The 17,105-nt window shown below is 38.0% G+C and overlaps 1 protein-coding gene across 1 annotated transcript in view; it reads left to right on the top strand.

Moving 5' to 3' along the window:
- Window positions 1-17,105, top strand: part of LOC107589631 (ral GTPase-activating protein subunit alpha-1-like) — an 83,844-nt gene that overhangs the window by 44,486 nt on the left and 22,253 nt on the right. The window contains exons 27-36 of the mRNA XM_016278130.1: window positions 33-91; window positions 3,889-3,997; window positions 4,676-4,786; window positions 4,875-4,943; window positions 5,700-5,831; window positions 6,306-6,489; window positions 8,460-9,441; window positions 12,832-12,903; window positions 13,076-13,199; window positions 13,337-13,492. Coding sequence (XP_016133616.1) covers window positions 33-91; window positions 3,889-3,997; window positions 4,676-4,786; window positions 4,875-4,943; window positions 5,700-5,831; window positions 6,306-6,489; window positions 8,460-9,441; window positions 12,832-12,903; window positions 13,076-13,199; window positions 13,337-13,492 — 1,998 coding nt within the window. The remainder of the gene's footprint in view (window positions 1-32; window positions 92-3,888; window positions 3,998-4,675; window positions 4,787-4,874; window positions 4,944-5,699; window positions 5,832-6,305; window positions 6,490-8,459; window positions 9,442-12,831; window positions 12,904-13,075; window positions 13,200-13,336; window positions 13,493-17,105) is intronic.

Here is a 17,105-nt window from a genome sequence, read left to right on the forward strand (position 1 = left end):
TTAACAGTGATTGTTTTGTTTTTCTGTTTCAGGAGCATATAATCAAGCATATCCTGACCTCTGCCAGAGATGAGCCTTCTGCACCAGCGAGGTACAAGCCCTGAACTCAAACACCTTGTCCTAGTCAAAACTGTGACTTGTTACCACATTTACTCTGACATGTTGTGCTGTGGTGCTTAGGTAAACGACACAAGTTTGAATTTGGCTCGCAGCGTTTCCTGATCCCATTCCCCCACACTCTCCACATCATTTCCTCTTCTATCCCTCCACTAAATAAAAAAGTGTGGGGAAAAAACATGTCATCTTAGCTAGGTGTGTCACATTAAATAATTTGCCTGTCCTTACTGATTGCAAAATACTATATGTAAAGATGGTACTCAACCAGAATGAGCTTTTTTTAAACGCAACCAGCTTCATTTAAATGCAGGAGTGTAGCCTATCTGTTAAATTAGCACTCACAAAATTTGAGATGATTGACAGTGATAACCGTATCAACAACAATATTACATTTCAACATTAAAAAAACATAATTAAATCAATATAATAATTATAGAAATAGGCAACATTTATCTCTGCATTCATGTAAGAATGCTACATTCCTTATATAAATGACTAAAATGACAAAACTAAAATAAGAAAAATAATAACTAAATAGTATTTTTCTGAAATATAAAATTAATTTTTTTAAGAAGAATACTGAAACTAAAAATAAGTACATGATGTCTCGGGATAGTTTTATTATAGGTTTGCATGTATTCACTGCATGATTTGATGTAAAATGAGAAATACAGCATTCTTATTACTGCAATATATTTTTACATTTGTATTGCCACAAGAACTGCAGTGTTGGGGGTAGCGAGTTACGTAATCAGATTACTTTTTTCAAGTAACCAGTAAAGTAACGCATTACTTTTTAATTTACAAGAGAATATCTTGAGTTACTTTTTCAAATAAGTAACGCAAGTTACTTTTTTTTTTCTTTTTTCTTTTTATTGATCGACAGCTCTCCTGTCCCATGTTGAGAGAAATCAGAAGATGTTACTGTAGTTCTAAAATAAATATGAATATGCATTAATTCATCTCACTCACAAAAAAAGAGAAAACAGATTCTGTATTCCTCAAAATGAATAAAAATAATGCAACTCAGAATATGATGCAAACCTGCAATAATTAAATGTTAAACAACACAAATATCCTTTATGTATTTAATCCCATTCTATTAACCGATGTCTTTACTTCTGACCTTCGATGATCCAGTTCAACCACTAATAAGCACAAATTACTCTAGACAAACATTTGTGTCTTTATTGCTGAAGTGTGTTGAAATTTCTTCTTCTGCATTCTACTGTACGGACGTAAATTTGCTTTCGCTTCAGCCTGAGGCTTATTCATTTCACTTTTGGTGTGAAAAGACTTTTATATTTGCCAAAAATATAACTTTTTTTTATTTTAAAAACAAACAAGCAAGCCCTGTCCAGATTTGAAAAGTAATGCAAAAGTAACGTAACGCATTACTTTCCATAAAAAGTAACTAAGTAACGTAATTAGTTACTTTTTATGGAGTAACGCAATATTGTAATGCATTACTTTTAAAAGTACTTTCCCCAACACTGGTTGCCACGTACAATTAAAAGTTAAAAATGAAAATGTCTCTCTTGCAGACGCTTGTCTCATTCAGCCAGTTCTTTCTCTCTATCACGGACGCTCCGCATCTCTCATGAAACAAAATAAAACAAAGCAACAAGAGAGACACGCTCTTCATTCGTCTCACTTCGCAATAATAAAAATAATCCGTGGCATCATGCAGATAATTTTTTTTAAGTAATTTCTTAAAAATGATCCAAAGCGCGCTCATTCATTATTAACGTCTTACTGTCATTATTAGCCCTTAATAGTTTGAGTCTTACATGTATTCTGTAGCTTATTGTGAATATAATTCATCAGTTTTGGACACCACAAAGCTTAAATGCACCTGATTTCTGCGCTTGGAAACAAAAGTTGTGAATCAGCCGTTGTTTTCTGTCATTTAGAGAAATGTGTCAAATCTGCACACATCTGCAAAAGAATCTTCACAAAAGGCTAACATGTAAATGAATATGTAATACATATCTCATTAAATGACAAAATTCTTAAGTTGTGTTGTCTAATTCATTTTTTATTTTTTACATTTTGGACGGATCTCCCGCACGGCGAAACTTCAAATCATATTTTGTATTCCTCATTTTACATCAAATCACACAAGGAATATGACTCTATATGAAAACCTGCAATACATTTAAAAAAAGGACAGATAATGAATAAGTATACGTGAAATGCTGAAATGCATCAACAAATGATTGAATGTAAGTTTCAAACCTTTCATATGTGACAATAGTGCCAAAATATGTGTTAGAACTAGGCCTAGCCTATAACACTCAAAATCTTCCTAATAATAAGCTACCTTTTCTATCGTTTTATTTTTTATGGCATAATGCACACCTCTTTAAATGTAATCTAAACATTCAAAGTTAATACTGGCTGGTACTGTACAATAAAAAGTCAGCACACTTCAAGCAGTGCCATCACTGTAATATTTCACTGTTACAGTGGTCAGATAGCCGGAGCATTATGATGAGTAATTTGAGATCAAATGTCATAATGCTTTATTAGCCAATTATTGTAATATTACCACTAATTATTTTTTATCTTTATTTACAAGTTAAAGTGTAACAATTCCATCTTTATTGGGCAATGGTGTCAAATGTCCCTATGTGCCACATGGTGGTGAATTCAAGAACAAGTTTCACATGTGACTGTGTCCTCACGGCGGCGGTAATAGGCATTACTACCTACTGTAGTAACTAAATCAAGCAGTATGAAATGTCACCAATAAAATTTCAACCAGAGGACAAAAGGTCAGGTTGGTTATGACAAAAAAAGATACTGTAAACGTGAATGTCACTAACACAAACACTCAAATAATCCAGAGCATACAGCAGCAGACAGAAAACATTGTGCATTAAAGTGCATCATACCAATTCCATAAACATAAATCTAATTTTAACAGATGAGTGTATAATTGATTAATTGATCCCTTTATGTGGCTTGTATAGTTTATTGCGTCAGGAATGTATTATTATAGTTCTAAATGTATTATTTTTTATTTTTTGTTATTGGAATGGTCTTGTGTTTTCCAGGTCAGTGCTTCCTCCTTGTTAGATTTATTATTTTAAATGAAGCAAGCAAACCCCATGCCAGACAGATTAAAAACTCTGTACATTATGGTCAGTTTTAGACTGGTGCGGAGTGTCTGGTCATATCTAGACAGATTAGGAGCAGTGTCATTTAAAGTAATCCAGGACTCAATAGGATTACTGTGGATCCTGATGTGGCTCAAGTCATTAGAAGGGGGCTTGATAACTCTGTGGAAAAAGTTTTTCATTATGGTCAGTTTTAGACTGGTGCGGAGTGTCTGGTCATATCTCGACAGATTAGGAGCAGTGTCATTTAAAGTAATCCAGGACTCAATAGGATTACTGTGGATCCTGATGTGGCTCAAGTCATTAGAAGGGGGCTTGATAACTCTGTGGAAAAAGTTTTTTTTGTTTTTTTTTTTAAGAGAAAATCTGAAATTTTTATTCAGCAAGTACACATTCAGTTGATCAGAAGTGACTGTAAAGACAGAATGAAAATAAAAATAAATTAAAAAAGTAAATTAAAGTAATGCTTTTAATGTTTTTGCTTGTCACATTGTAAACATTTCCATATCTAAAGCACAAAAACATCTACATATCTAAAGCACGAGATTGTGCATTTGTAAAATGTTTGATGTTTAATTTAAATGTGTTGGAAGTTATCAATTTATTTTAAATTACATTTATATCTTTGTTTTTTGTTTTGTTTTTTCAGGTCTGTGGCTCTCTGTAGTCTGGGTATTTGGCTCTGTGAAGAGCTGGTTCATGGCACTCAGCATCCGCAGATCAAAGAAGCGCTCAATGTCATCTGTGTCACTCTCAAGGTAACGGATGCTTGGTTATACAACAAAATGTACATATATTCTGCTGTTAAAGATTGATTATAAACCGAATAGAAGCATCTGTGTTGTAAAAGAACCTTCACTGGCAATGTACTGTAAGTGAGCACAGCAGAGAAATTATGGCATTGCCCTTGGCCTGAGTCTTCTGAAGCCGTTCCTGATGCCTGGGCTCACTGCACTGGCACAAGTGTGTTCTGTTCATCCAGAAGAAGATTATTCCATACTCCCTGCACCCACCCCTACCAGCCTTCCTAAATCTGGACCGTCAACATGTTTGGCTTCTCTGCTTCTCACAGACAGAAGGCTAATCCACTGAAGAATGCACGCTTCAGAGACTTCAAGGAATTATTACATTTCTGTCTGAAATGAAGGCTAGGGCCAACAGACACATACTCAAACTCTGGTCCAATCAGAAAAGTCTGTTTGTGATCGGGTCAATTCTATTGGCTTTTTGGAGAATCTGGTGTCAGTGGAGGGTTAGACATGAGGGTCTCTCTCTTTTGGGTGCGTTCCATGAAGCAGAATTAGGCAAAGACTCATCCCGTCTTAATCAGCTCAGATGAGGCCCACGACACAATTTTGCAGTTTTCCTCCACACATGTCTGAGCACATTAAAGTTGCCGATTGCCTCCATTTTAACCCCTAATACCTTCCTTCCAGTTCTCAAATAAAACCGTTGCCTTGGTGGCCTCTGACATTCTACACCTGCTCATAAATTATGTGGACGAACTGCAGAAATTCCCGCCAGACACTCCAAAGAAAATAGTGGAGGTAAAGTCAGTCACAGTGCAAGTAAGCTGAATTTTAAGTTGGTTTGGATTTGTTAAATAGATACTAATGTTAATTTCCTGCTTTGTAGGTGCTTATTGCAACCATCACTTACCTTCTTCCAGCCACAGAGTCTTCCCCTCATGAGTTGGATAAGAGGGTATGTATCCCAACACAATGAAAGAACACGTGTACGTGTGAAATAAATGCTTTTTTTTCAACCAGCAGCTCATAATGGTTTTTATTAAAGAGAAAGTACACCTAAAAACAGAACAGTTTGTCCTATCTACAGTAGATGCAACACATCAAGTAATTTTCCTGTTCTTACTAAAAAAGAAATGCTTTATAAAGCAACTAAACAATGTGTTTGCTACATTATAAGTCTTCTGAAGCAATTTGATGGGTTTGTGCGAGAAAGAGGCTGAAATTGTCATACCGGTTTTGGGTGACATGAGAGTGATGCTGAGTTTTCATTTTTGGGTGTACTGTTTCTTTAAAGTGGTCACCAGATTGATTGACATATCATAAAGGTGTACACCTGAATATATATATATATATATATATATATATATATATCTCAAAAGTGGCAGTAAAGACTTTGTTACCAAAAAAATCTATTTTAAATTAATTATAAATAAATAAAAATGTACCACTATTTCATCAAAAATATTAAGCAGCACTGTTTTCAACACTGATAATAAGAAATGTTTCTTGAGCAGTAAATCAGCGTATTAGAATGATTTCTAGAATGATTTAGAAGGATCATGTGACACTTAACACTGGAGTAATGGCTGCTGAAAATTTATTATTTTTTTGCCAGGAATAAACTACAATTTAAAATATATCAAAATAGAAAGCATTTATTTTTTAATAATTTTGATGATAATTGTATTTATTTTACTTTATATCTTTCCAGCTGGTTGTGTCTCTGCTGCTGTGCTTGCTGGACTGGGTGATGGCTCTACCTCCAAAAACTCTACTGCAGCCGGTCCAAAGAGCCTCAGACAATGAGAAAACTGACAAGTCCGTCCTTAGCTGCATCTATAAAGTACGAGGCCAACACTCACATCTGCTATTAAACATATTTTTTATCTCGATTTACATATTTTAACATTTTTGTCTGTGAATGTGGTACATTCACACAGGGCTTTGGCATTAACGCTTCTCATTTACTTTCAATGGGTGACATCATGCGTTGCCGAACTGAATCGTGGGTCCGTCGGCGTTGCAACACTGGCGTTGCTCGTGGCAGAAGTTGAAAATTTCTTAACTTTTCAAGCGCCAATGGAGGCGTCAGCCAATCAGATCGCCTTATGCAAATAGCCTAATTGCGGTCAATGTAATTGGCTGTTGTCACTATGACGATCGCGTCAGCACCAAGCTTCAGACACGCCCTCCGTCAAGCGTTGATGCCGATGCCCTGTGTGAATGTACCGTTACCCTGTGAAACAACTAAAGCCATAAACAATTGCACCCCACTCTTTATTTCTTTGTATTTCTAACCCATTTGTCCATCTGTCAGGTCCTCCATGGCTGTGTATATGGGGCTCAGAGCTTCAGCAACCCCAATTACTTCCCCATTCACCTGTCAGACTTGAGCAGCCCAGACTACGACCCCTTCCTGCTACTGGAGAACCTGAAGGAGCCAGAGCCGCTCCATTCACCCGAATCTGAACGCTCCTCTAAACTGCAGCCCGTCACTGAAGGTGAGCGCATGTCTTCTGCCACTCTCTTGTACTTGTTTTGACCTCCTTTAAATCTCATGTTTATGCATGTGAGATTTTAGTCAAGTTCAGCACTTACTTTTGTCTTTCTCCAGTTTCTGTTTCCTACCCCTTGTCCTAACCTGTTGCAACATGACAAGTTTTGTTAATCAAGTAATTTTTCTGTCCTCACATAAAGCCCTTGAGAATGAATGACTTTTTAATATGTAGATAGGCAAAGCACAATTTTGGACCAATGAGATGTCACTGTGGGTCTAAGTGACCTATAAATTAATTTGCCTTGTAACTTTATTACATAACAGCTTTTTACTTGCATTAACATAAAAGTTGAATTGATAATTTCTGACTGTTGCAGTAGGTTAAGACAAACATGCACGAAAAAAAGAGCTTGTTGCAAAGTGTTAACCACCACCCACCCCATTTCTCCTATCTTTATCACCTTCTATAGTTAAAACAAGCATACCATAAATCAGAAGAAGCAGGAATGAACTAGCTAAATGTCATCACCGAATCGGTTTGCTCCCTCATGCTAGTTTCAGTGTGTATCAGGGAGAGGGCGGGTTTGAGATTGACAGCAGGGTGCTGGTTTCCTGTGCTGCCGTTGCTGTGTCTCTCTCCATCAGGCGAAAATAACTAATCATTACAACCCTGAGTGAGACATGTGTCCACCACTTTCCTACCTCCATTACTCTTGAAATTACTCCTAGCACTGGATTCTTGCTAGATCGGAGGGCACTCGGTGGCTGAGGTGGTCCATACAGAAGACTGCTTCATCAGGATAAAATCCCTCCCCCCGAGAGCTCCGGTCTAAGAATGTTTTGGCTCATTAAGGCGGTGGAGAGTGTCGCTGAATGTGATTGGTGTGGTGTGTTGATTAGGGGGAGTGGGCCTCTGGCACGTCGAGTGCACTGGTATTGGGCTGCTCTCCGCATGGTTTCTTTGTGAGTTCTGGTAGTGTGTGAAGAAGGGGTGTCTCCATCGGGAGCTTCTTACCAGCATCGAGGCATCTGCACCTCTCCCCAGGCATCCTGCATTCTTCATCACACCCTAATGTCCCTGTATTCACACAAGCCGTCTGCACCTTCACTCATCTCAGCTCTGCAGGAGTTTAACACTGATAGATCTGAAAATCACTACATCCCTGATGAAACGAGTGCCTAAACTCTATTCCTTTACTTGTTTTTAACACCTTTTCATCACTGCAGTCTCTCCATCTCTCTCACTTTCTGATTTTTGATTAAATTCTGCAGGATAGATTTGGGGATGGATCAACCAATTAGTGAGGTCAACTACTTAAATTTAAATGTAGTTTTTATTTTTTTATTATTATTTTGTAATTTTTTTGATATTTTATTTTTTATTTTGTTTTAATATGTTTAATGGTGGTTTAGTTAGTGTGGTAACAGTATCCTGTTAGTTTCCACAGTAAAACCGTCTCTAAAAAGCAGCATCTTTAAATTTGTTCACATTGAAAGTCCACCACTGTGGTCATTCACATTCAGAAAAATAACTGGCCATTGCAATCTTTGTGTCTTGTGCTTTTTTTGTCAACTTAAATTTTACATTCTATTTTATATTATTTTTGCTCCATCAGTTAAATCCGCATGTAAAAATGCCAATTTATGTAAGAAACATGGCTGATTATGCCAGATGACCCCAAAATAGCTTGAATATACAAGGCTTCCATAACACTGATTGGTCAATAAGATGTTCAGTCAAGTTGATTGTGAAATTGTGTAGTTTAGAACATCCCAAATAGATTTAAACTGAGTTTGAGAGTAATTTACTCTTGGTCAGATTAGCCAAAATACTTAAGAAATGAACACCCAAGTAGTAAGGGATATGTAGAACTTTATGAATGATGGGCACTGTAGTTGTCTTTGAAAATCTCTTGAAATTTCTGCACATACAACTTCTTGTAAATACATCTTTGTATTTTTGTGTCTGTGTAGCGAGGAGCCGTATTCAGCAAGGCCTGATTTCAATTGCGGCACGCACGGTCATTTCCCACCTGGTCAACCACCTGGGTCACTATCCGATGAGTGGTGGTCCGGCCACTCTGACCAGCCAGGTATGCGAGAACCAGGATAACCCATACAGCGAGAGCACAGACCTGACCCCTGAGCTTTTCGACGCACCCAACTTGCAGTTCTTCGTGCTCAATGGCACCACCCTGCTGTCCTATCTACAGATCCAGGCAGAAGACGGCTTACCCGGTGGCGGGATGTCAGCTGGCCTCACCACCACCAGTGCCTGCGTTCGTGTGATCGTGAGGGACATTTCCGGAAAACACTCCTGGGACTCAGCTATACTGTATGGTCCACCTCAATGCATCACTCCCAGTCAAATTTTGCACCTCTACTCATCCTCTAATCAAGCAGGGGGTGGTAGTGAACGTGGCCGAGATGAGGACAGTCTAGAAAGAGGCAGTCAAGAAGAACCAGAGGATGAAGCTTTTCAGGAGAATGAAGAGGACCTGGATGAGGAAGAGGTGAAAGAAGACGGGGAGGAGGAAGAACTTGAGGAAGTGGACGAAGAGGAAGAAGCAGGGCTGGAACTGATGGCCCCACAGGCCAAACGGCAGTGCAGAGAGGTGATCCCAAGCTGGGACTCCCTGCAGGATGGGGAGGACGCCCTGGATGAGATGCTGCAGTACCTGGGATACTCCAGCCCAGAGTGCCTGCAACGTACTGGCGCACCACTCAACATTCCAGCCCCGCCGCCCACCTGCGTGTCTGAGAAGCAAGAGAACGATGTCATCAACGCCATCCTGAAGCAGTGTGACGAAGAGCGGGACTTTGCGCTCTATCGTGGGAATGACCTGAACATGAGGGCTGTAGTGCAGCAAGAGCCAAGTCCACAGAGACCCCAGTCGGCCTTCTACTACTGCAAACTTCTCCTCAACATACTGGGCATGAACTCCTGGGAAAAGAGGTAGGTAGCCAATCACCTCTTGAACACACATTGCAGTTGCAAATGCCTGGTAATCCTATAGGGTAGGGTTTTTTTTAAAACCTGACTTGGAGGCCCCCCAGCACCACATTTTGTTGGTCTACCTTATCGAACACATCCAATTCAGGTCTTACAGTCTCCCTATTAATGAGCTGATGACTTGAATAATGTGTGACAGATGAGGCAGGCATACAAAATATACATTGCCGAGGGGCTTCCAGGACAGGTTTAAAAACCCTTGTTATAGAATATTCACAAGTACAAATCCTATTTATAACAAACTTTTTTGGGATGGTGTACCAGCCCAACATGTCTCCCTTATATGAGCCATCAATTTCAGGTTGCTTGGAGTCGTTACTAATGAGCTCAGTTGATTCAGGTGTGTCTGATTAGGAAGAGATTGAAAATGTGTTGAATTGGGGTGTAGGGCTGCACGATTAATCGATGCGATTGTCATGCGCATTTTGTTAAAAAAGCCGGTTCTGTAATCAGCAGGAAATCATCATCACGTGCTTTCAGACGATTTTATTGCGCGATTATAAAATCGAAGAAATCATTCCCGATAATGACAGCTGTTTGCATAGCTTCTCAGTGAACTACGGCTCTGTGAAGTAAATGCTGCTCCATCTGAAAGCATGTGAAAATACCACATTTAATAACATATTTTTACTCCAAACTCACTTCATAACGTCAGTCGAGTGTTTGAAATAAATCCTTCTGTGAGATGATGTGGCTTCTTACACAGAATAAGGCACTCAACATATTTCATAGTATTCTAAGCAGTGATAAAGGCATTGCATTATAAATATACTTTATTTTAATGAAAATGATAATAAGAACTCAGATAAAGCGTATATTGCCATAGTCGTGCGTTTATTAGTCACGTTGAATCAATGAAAGCAGTTGAATCTGTTTATTCAGTTGCAGCTTTAGGCATTTTCTGGGTTTCTTCTGCGAGGCGTATTTGGAGTTTCAGCGCGAGAGCGCCCTCTGGCCTTTGGATGGAGATTTACTGCTGGTCACAGAACCTTGCTTCACTGAAAGATACGCATGACAATAGCAGCTTCTGTCGAATCACTATCTCGATTCCATTTCGATTTATCGTGCAGCCCTATTGGGGTGCCTCCAGGAACGTGTTGGGAAACCCTGGTGTATCCTACTGGTTACAGGTTTGGGATGATTCCTAAAAATTTGCAATATCGAACATCTATAGGAGCAATCCTTCAAAAAAACAAATGTCCTAATAGCAGGCATCATAATGGCCAATGTGGTTTCCTCATGCTAGAGTTGCTATTTTTTCCAGCATTTACAAAAATCAAAAGAAAATTTCCCAAGATGTTTGTAAGAATGCAATTCTAATACCTTAAGAACATCTTCTGCAGGCTTTTTGCGCTCTCTGCAGATTACTGTAATAATCAGTATAAGTGTGCACACTACTTGTGTTACAACTGACTTGACGGGAGTTCAGCACTCCAAGTCACAATTTTTAATGCTCTGTCTATTTTAAATATATATTTTTTTTTTAAGTCTTGTCTCAAGAATTGGTCATCGCAGGTATTCATGTACAATACCCAAAGTCATTCGCTTCATCTTGTCCACCGTTTTAGTTAACATTGAGTCTTTTGGGCAGTTTATTATAAATAACAAACAAATTCCACTGACCACGATTCTGCCGATTCTGTCTTTATCTTCGCTTTGTTTAACTGCCATATCAGATAGTTTAATCCTTTGGTCTGGGAATTAAGTGTTCAGCAACACTTCATCAAATCATCCTGCCATTTTTTCCCAAAAGAATCACTACATTGTTTTGCTAGAGTTTGTTAGCACAATCTGGGTGATGTTGTTGTTGAAGGCCGATAATGCATGTAAACATCCTGTTTGCTCGCACCTCTCCCTGATTGCGCAGAGCCACGCTAATCTGCTTTAAACAGTCAATAGCTTTCTGATTAGCTTATCCACCAATAGACACTACAGTGCTGCCCAAACCTCAGTTTCTGTCCCCCTCCAAAATGCCTAATGGTTTCTCTCATTGCATTTGACTGTAAGGGTTCAATCCCATTCCATTTTGTGGTATTACAGAGAATGGTTAAATATTTCCAGATGACAAATAATTGGAAAATTAGGGTTATTTTTCACCTTGAATGTAATGGCATTAATTTTCATGATATATGTGGTCTGTTATGAGATTAATGAAGGAAAATTGTTTTTTCACCATTCCCTCGTAGAGTCGTCGGGGGTGGGGGGGGGGAAAGCTTTTCTTCAACAGCTCTGGGTGTGCGGTGTTTGTGTGTGTGTGTGTGTGCACGCACACAGCTTTTATGGGGGGATTAATTCTTGAGGGGTCTGTTATCTGCCGAGCAGCCGCGGTACTTTTCATTCTTGCCTGATACGCCGGGTGAAAATAAAAGGCTGCTACCTTTCGAATGTGGCTGGAGGGTTATTATGAGTTGGGGAGCTGGGAGAAAATGCATAGGGGCTGTTTAATGAGGAATTGTCCTGCTGCTGCTCTCCAGGCATTCATGTATCATTTATCCATGGTCAGAGACTAAGGCATTGCAATCCGCCAGGCCATTGTGTGTGTGAGCGCGTGCCTAATGTCGGCCTTTTATGCCATTCGCGCATTCGCCTCCTGAAATGGCTCACTTTCAATGGAGAAAATGAAGACCATTACATTGCAACAAGCTAATAAAGAGACCCCTGCTCAAAGAAAAGGAGAACAAAACAAAAAGTCCTTTTAGAGAGCATCGTGTGGTTTTCCACATGACTCACGCGGCCACTTGGAGGGAGCGAAAGATAAAGAAGGGGAGAGGGAGAAAGTAACTGAACTCTGAACTATAAAAGCTGCAGACGGAAAGAAGTCGCATTATCTTAGATTTACAAGTTTTGTTTTTTTTTTCTTTTCATGACATCATGTGTAAGTTTTTGTTTTATGGCTCATCGTGTCATAAGATGTTTTTCAGCGAGGAGCTTACATTGTTTGCTTTCATTAGCATTTCTGTTGCGGGGTCAGATTTTCCGTGAGTCTGTGAGAAAAACAAGGAAGATGGTAATTAAGCAGGCGGCCACTTAATGAAAGCGATCTAATGCAGTCTAGAACAGCGCTTCTCCAAATAGGGTCTGTGAACCATAGCTAAAACGATCTATCTATCTATCATTCTATCTATCTATCTGTTGTTCTGTTGTTTTTTCCATTGTCTGTCAATTCTTCTGTCTGTCATTATATCTATCTATCTAGAAATCTTTCGTTTTCATTACATGGATGTTGTTCTTGATCGCCTGTCTGTGTGTAAGGTAATTAACCTGATCAAAGATGTGTCATCTGGTGGAATATTTCTCTTCATTAGATTTTATGTTTAAATGTCCTGTCTCCAGGAACAGTTTCCACCTGCTGAAGAAGAACGAAAAACTACTGAGAGAGCTGAAGAATCTGGATTCAAGGCAGTGGTATGTTATGCCACTTTTTATCCAGTATTGTTTCTTTTAAAGCTATTAGAGTTAAGAGTTTTAAGAGTAAAGGGGAAAAAATAAAGCATTTACCTGTCTGTGAGACAACGTGATAAAAGTGTATGCTTGTTTTGCTCCTAAATTTACTTTCTTCTCTATTTACGTTTTTCAGTCGTGAAACACACAAGATTGCTGTGTTTTACGTGGCAGAGGGACAGGAAGACAAGCACTCAATACTGTCCAACACAGCCGGGAGTCAGGCCTATGAAGACTTTGTGTCAGGCCTGGGCTGGGAGGTAAAATCTTGATAATTAATTGCTGGGAGGCAATTCATTAATAAATGTTGTGTATAAATATATATTTAAATATTACTCGCAATATTTTAAATTATATTAATGCATGGGCCCTGACAAACTGTTTCCTCAATGTTCAGGTGAACTTAACGAGTCATTGTGGTTTCATGGGCGGCCTGCAGCGGAACAAGAGCACGGGTTTGACCATGCCCTACTTCTCCACCTCTACAGTTGAAGTGATGTTCCACGTCTCCACACGCATGCCTCCGGACTCAGACGACTCGCTCACTAAAAAGGTAAACTTGTAGAAGACTGCATTTTGAACTTACGATTTTAGTCAGGTTACATGACCAATTTCTACCAGTGTTACTTTAGTAATTTATAGACACTATTTTTGTATTTATTAGTATTTTGAATTAGCTTTTGTTTTTAAATTGTCAGGTTTCATTCTAATGTTAGTTAAAGTTTTAGTAATTTTGTTATGTGCTTATGCCATTTTAATTAGTTGTTTTTTTAATGTTTCTATATAGTTTTGATTTATTTTTATTTCAGTTATTAGTAAATCATCACCTTTTTCAGTTAGTTGCCAAGGCAACATTTTGAAGTTTAGCTTTTTTCATCTCATATTTTTAATTTCAGCTTGATTTCAATTAATGAAAATAATTTGTTTTTAGTTTTAATTAACAATAGCAAAACTGATTTTAACCACATATCTGATACTTAGAATTTAAAAAAAGACTGCTTTTGCTGTACTTTATGTAAATAACCTCTGCATTCTGTATAACTTACTCTCTTCTGCTAAACACGAAGGTATTTCTGAAGAGTGTTTCACCTATATGTGTGAACATATCTGCATAGTACGTTTGTTTATATATATATATATATATATATATATATGGCATACTACATATTGAAATGTGATTATTTCTTTAAGATCATCATAGATTTTTAAAAAATGCTAATATTTTTATTGTGGATTTTCATATTTTAAGATTGTAGTTCTGGGTCTGGGACAAAGGTAAGCAATAAAAACTAGTAGCTAAAAAATTAAAAAAAAAAATAATAAAGGCATGGTAAAAAGTTGCCAAGTCTGTTTTAATGTGACATTCATATAACAAAAAGAACAATGTTACAAGCTGTTAGTTTTAATAAAAATCAACCCCTGGGACATTAAAGTGTCCGTACTTGAAGAAACACCCGCAAATGTCTGTCTGCATGGGTATTTTTTCTGTTCACATGGGCAGCACAAATCTAATAATGTGCAGCATTATCTTTAATGAGCTTGGCTGGAAGGCTGTGATATGGGGCTGTTTGTGGAGCGGCCAGCCCCATGCCGAATGACCAATCGCTTGTCATTAGAGCTGTCCCCTCACTTCCTCACTCATACGTCTTCTAGGGCAGAGACGAGGCGATAAGATACTAATGCGCCCCAAAGACTTCTTAATGAATGTAGATAGAAATGTGATATTGCTGCGAGGGTCAGTGGGGAGGGAGGGAGGGCTACAGTGGACCGAACGTAAGAGGGACGTTTCATGGGGCGTTTATTCGGTGGTAAAGGGGGGCTCTAATTAGATTACCACGTTTAGTCTGAAATGGTCTCGCCTACAGCTTATTGTGTCTTCTCTGTTTTTATGAGCTGGGCAGGTATGCTGAAAGGGGGGTTGTGGGATATTGTCGGGAAGATGTTGGACTGTAATTGGCTTTAAGCAGAAGGATGACAAGATGTAAGGTCCGTTTTCATGGTCCACTGTTTTTAAACCGATGTTTGTCCCTGTTGAGAGAAATGGAGGATGATGAATAACATGCACATTAAAGTCAGCATGAAGTCATTTTCCCATTTCAAAACACACTACCATTCAAAAAATCTGGGGTCAGTAATATAATGTTTAAGTTATTATACTCACCAATCCTGCATTTATCTGATCAAAAATACAGCAAAACGTAATTTAGTGAATTATTACAATTTCAAAAAACTGTTTTCTGTTTTAAAATATAATTTATTTCTGTGATGCAAAGCTGAATTTTCCAATACTCCAGTCTTTAGTATCATATGATCCTTCAGAAATCAATTCTAATGTGCTGATTGTAATTTTGTGCATTTCTTATTATCAGTTGAAAACAATTGTGTTGCCTAATATTTTTGTGGATTTTTTTTTTCAGGATTCTTTGAAATATAGAAAGTTCAAAACAACAGCATTTATTTGAATTTTTTTAACAGTATAAATGTAAATTTACTGTCGCTTTTAATCAATTTAATGCATCCTTGCTGAATAAAAGTATTAATTAATTTTTTTTTTTTACATCTTGCTGACCCCAAACCTCTGAACAGTAGAGTAGCAAAAACTGTTAAAGTCATTTGAAATATTACATTTATACATGGGTTCTTAGGAGGAAAATAAAATGCAGAACAGTAGAAACATGTATCTTTTTAACACAGTAAAATCCTAGATTTATGCATTCATTACCTTCTATAATTCAGACATTTCTTTCCTCCATGTTTTTGTGTCATTGAGGTGACTGAGCACATCTTGCAATAAAAAAAATCTAATGCAGATCTATATCTTCTTATCACAATGAGGACAGGCCGTTTTGAGTTTCTACCACAATGATGCCATGATCTGTAGCATGGGCTGCCAATCGAATGTGGCATTTCTCAGAATGATATTACATGATTAAACAAAGATGGCCGAGAGATGAAAGAAAATCTCTGTCCAGACCACCTTATCGTCCAATAAAACTCCAATCATTTTGTCACACAGACACACACCCTGGAACGAAATGGCAGTCCCTGATCTGTGGCAGTGCAGCTGAAAGCTGGATGTAATTCATGGCTGTAATTTGAGGACGAGGCGTGCGGTGAAGTGACGTTTGGGGCGGTGAAGGGGTTTTGGACTGCCGTTCCTGCCCTGCAGGGGAGCTGAGGAGACCTCCACGCCACGCACGGCTATATTCCACCTAAATTAGATTGGGTCCGTCCCTGTGCTGCATCGCCTATCATGACTCCTCAGAGGCAAATTGGATTTGCAAGGGCTGCTGGAGAGGCTATCCAGAGCACGATCTTCCGATAGCAACTCTAAACCATGTTAATTAGACACTAAAGCGTGTCAGCGCGGCCGCTGGTGCCACAGCACACACACATTTATTTTTCTGGGGGGTTTTTTTTGTTTTTTGTTTAGTTTTTTGTTCTCATGGCTGCCATTTTCTGCACTGTTTATCGTCTAACATGCTCTCTGAAGTATTCAGAAAATTTTTTCCACACTTGGCAATTGCAAGTGAATTGAGAAAATGTATCAGTCAAAATTGTTACTTACAGTCCATGAAAATGTTAATGTATTATTCTAAAATCTGTTATTTAATAATATTAAATAACTATTCTAAATAGTTAAGAAATGGTTTTATTATAATATATATATATATTTATATTGTATATTTGTTGTCCTTATGGCATTAAAGTAATTTAAGAGAATTTAGTAGCCATAAAGGTTTCTCAGTCCAAAGTAATTTAAGAGAATTTAGAAGCCATAAAGGTATATATATATATATATATATATATATATATATACATACATTTACTTTTACTATACTTGCCAAGTGAATTGAGAAAATTGGACATAAACGTTTATTATAGTCCATGAAAATAAATTATTACATATTATTAAATTTTGTATTAAATATATCATTTAATAAATATGTTTATACAACAGTTTGTTCTGGTTCTCAAATCTGATTGGTTGAGAACCGTGAGATATTGTACTGGTATCGCTACAGGAACGCCCTTTCACAATTTTGTATCACTCCGCTTGTTCTAGCCGGGTCTATGTTTTTTTTTTTATTATTCACTGAGCTAATCGTAGAGTACGTTAGTTAATATAAGAAGAAACGTCTAGCTTCGCGGTCTCTCTCTCTCAT

Source organism: Sinocyclocheilus grahami, unplaced genomic scaffold, assembly GCF_001515645.1.
Source record: "Sinocyclocheilus grahami isolate Dianchi unplaced genomic scaffold, SAMN03320097.WGS_v1.1 scaffold118.1, whole genome shotgun sequence".
NCBI classification, from domain to species: domain Eukaryota; kingdom Metazoa; phylum Chordata; class Actinopteri; order Cypriniformes; family Cyprinidae; genus Sinocyclocheilus; species Sinocyclocheilus grahami.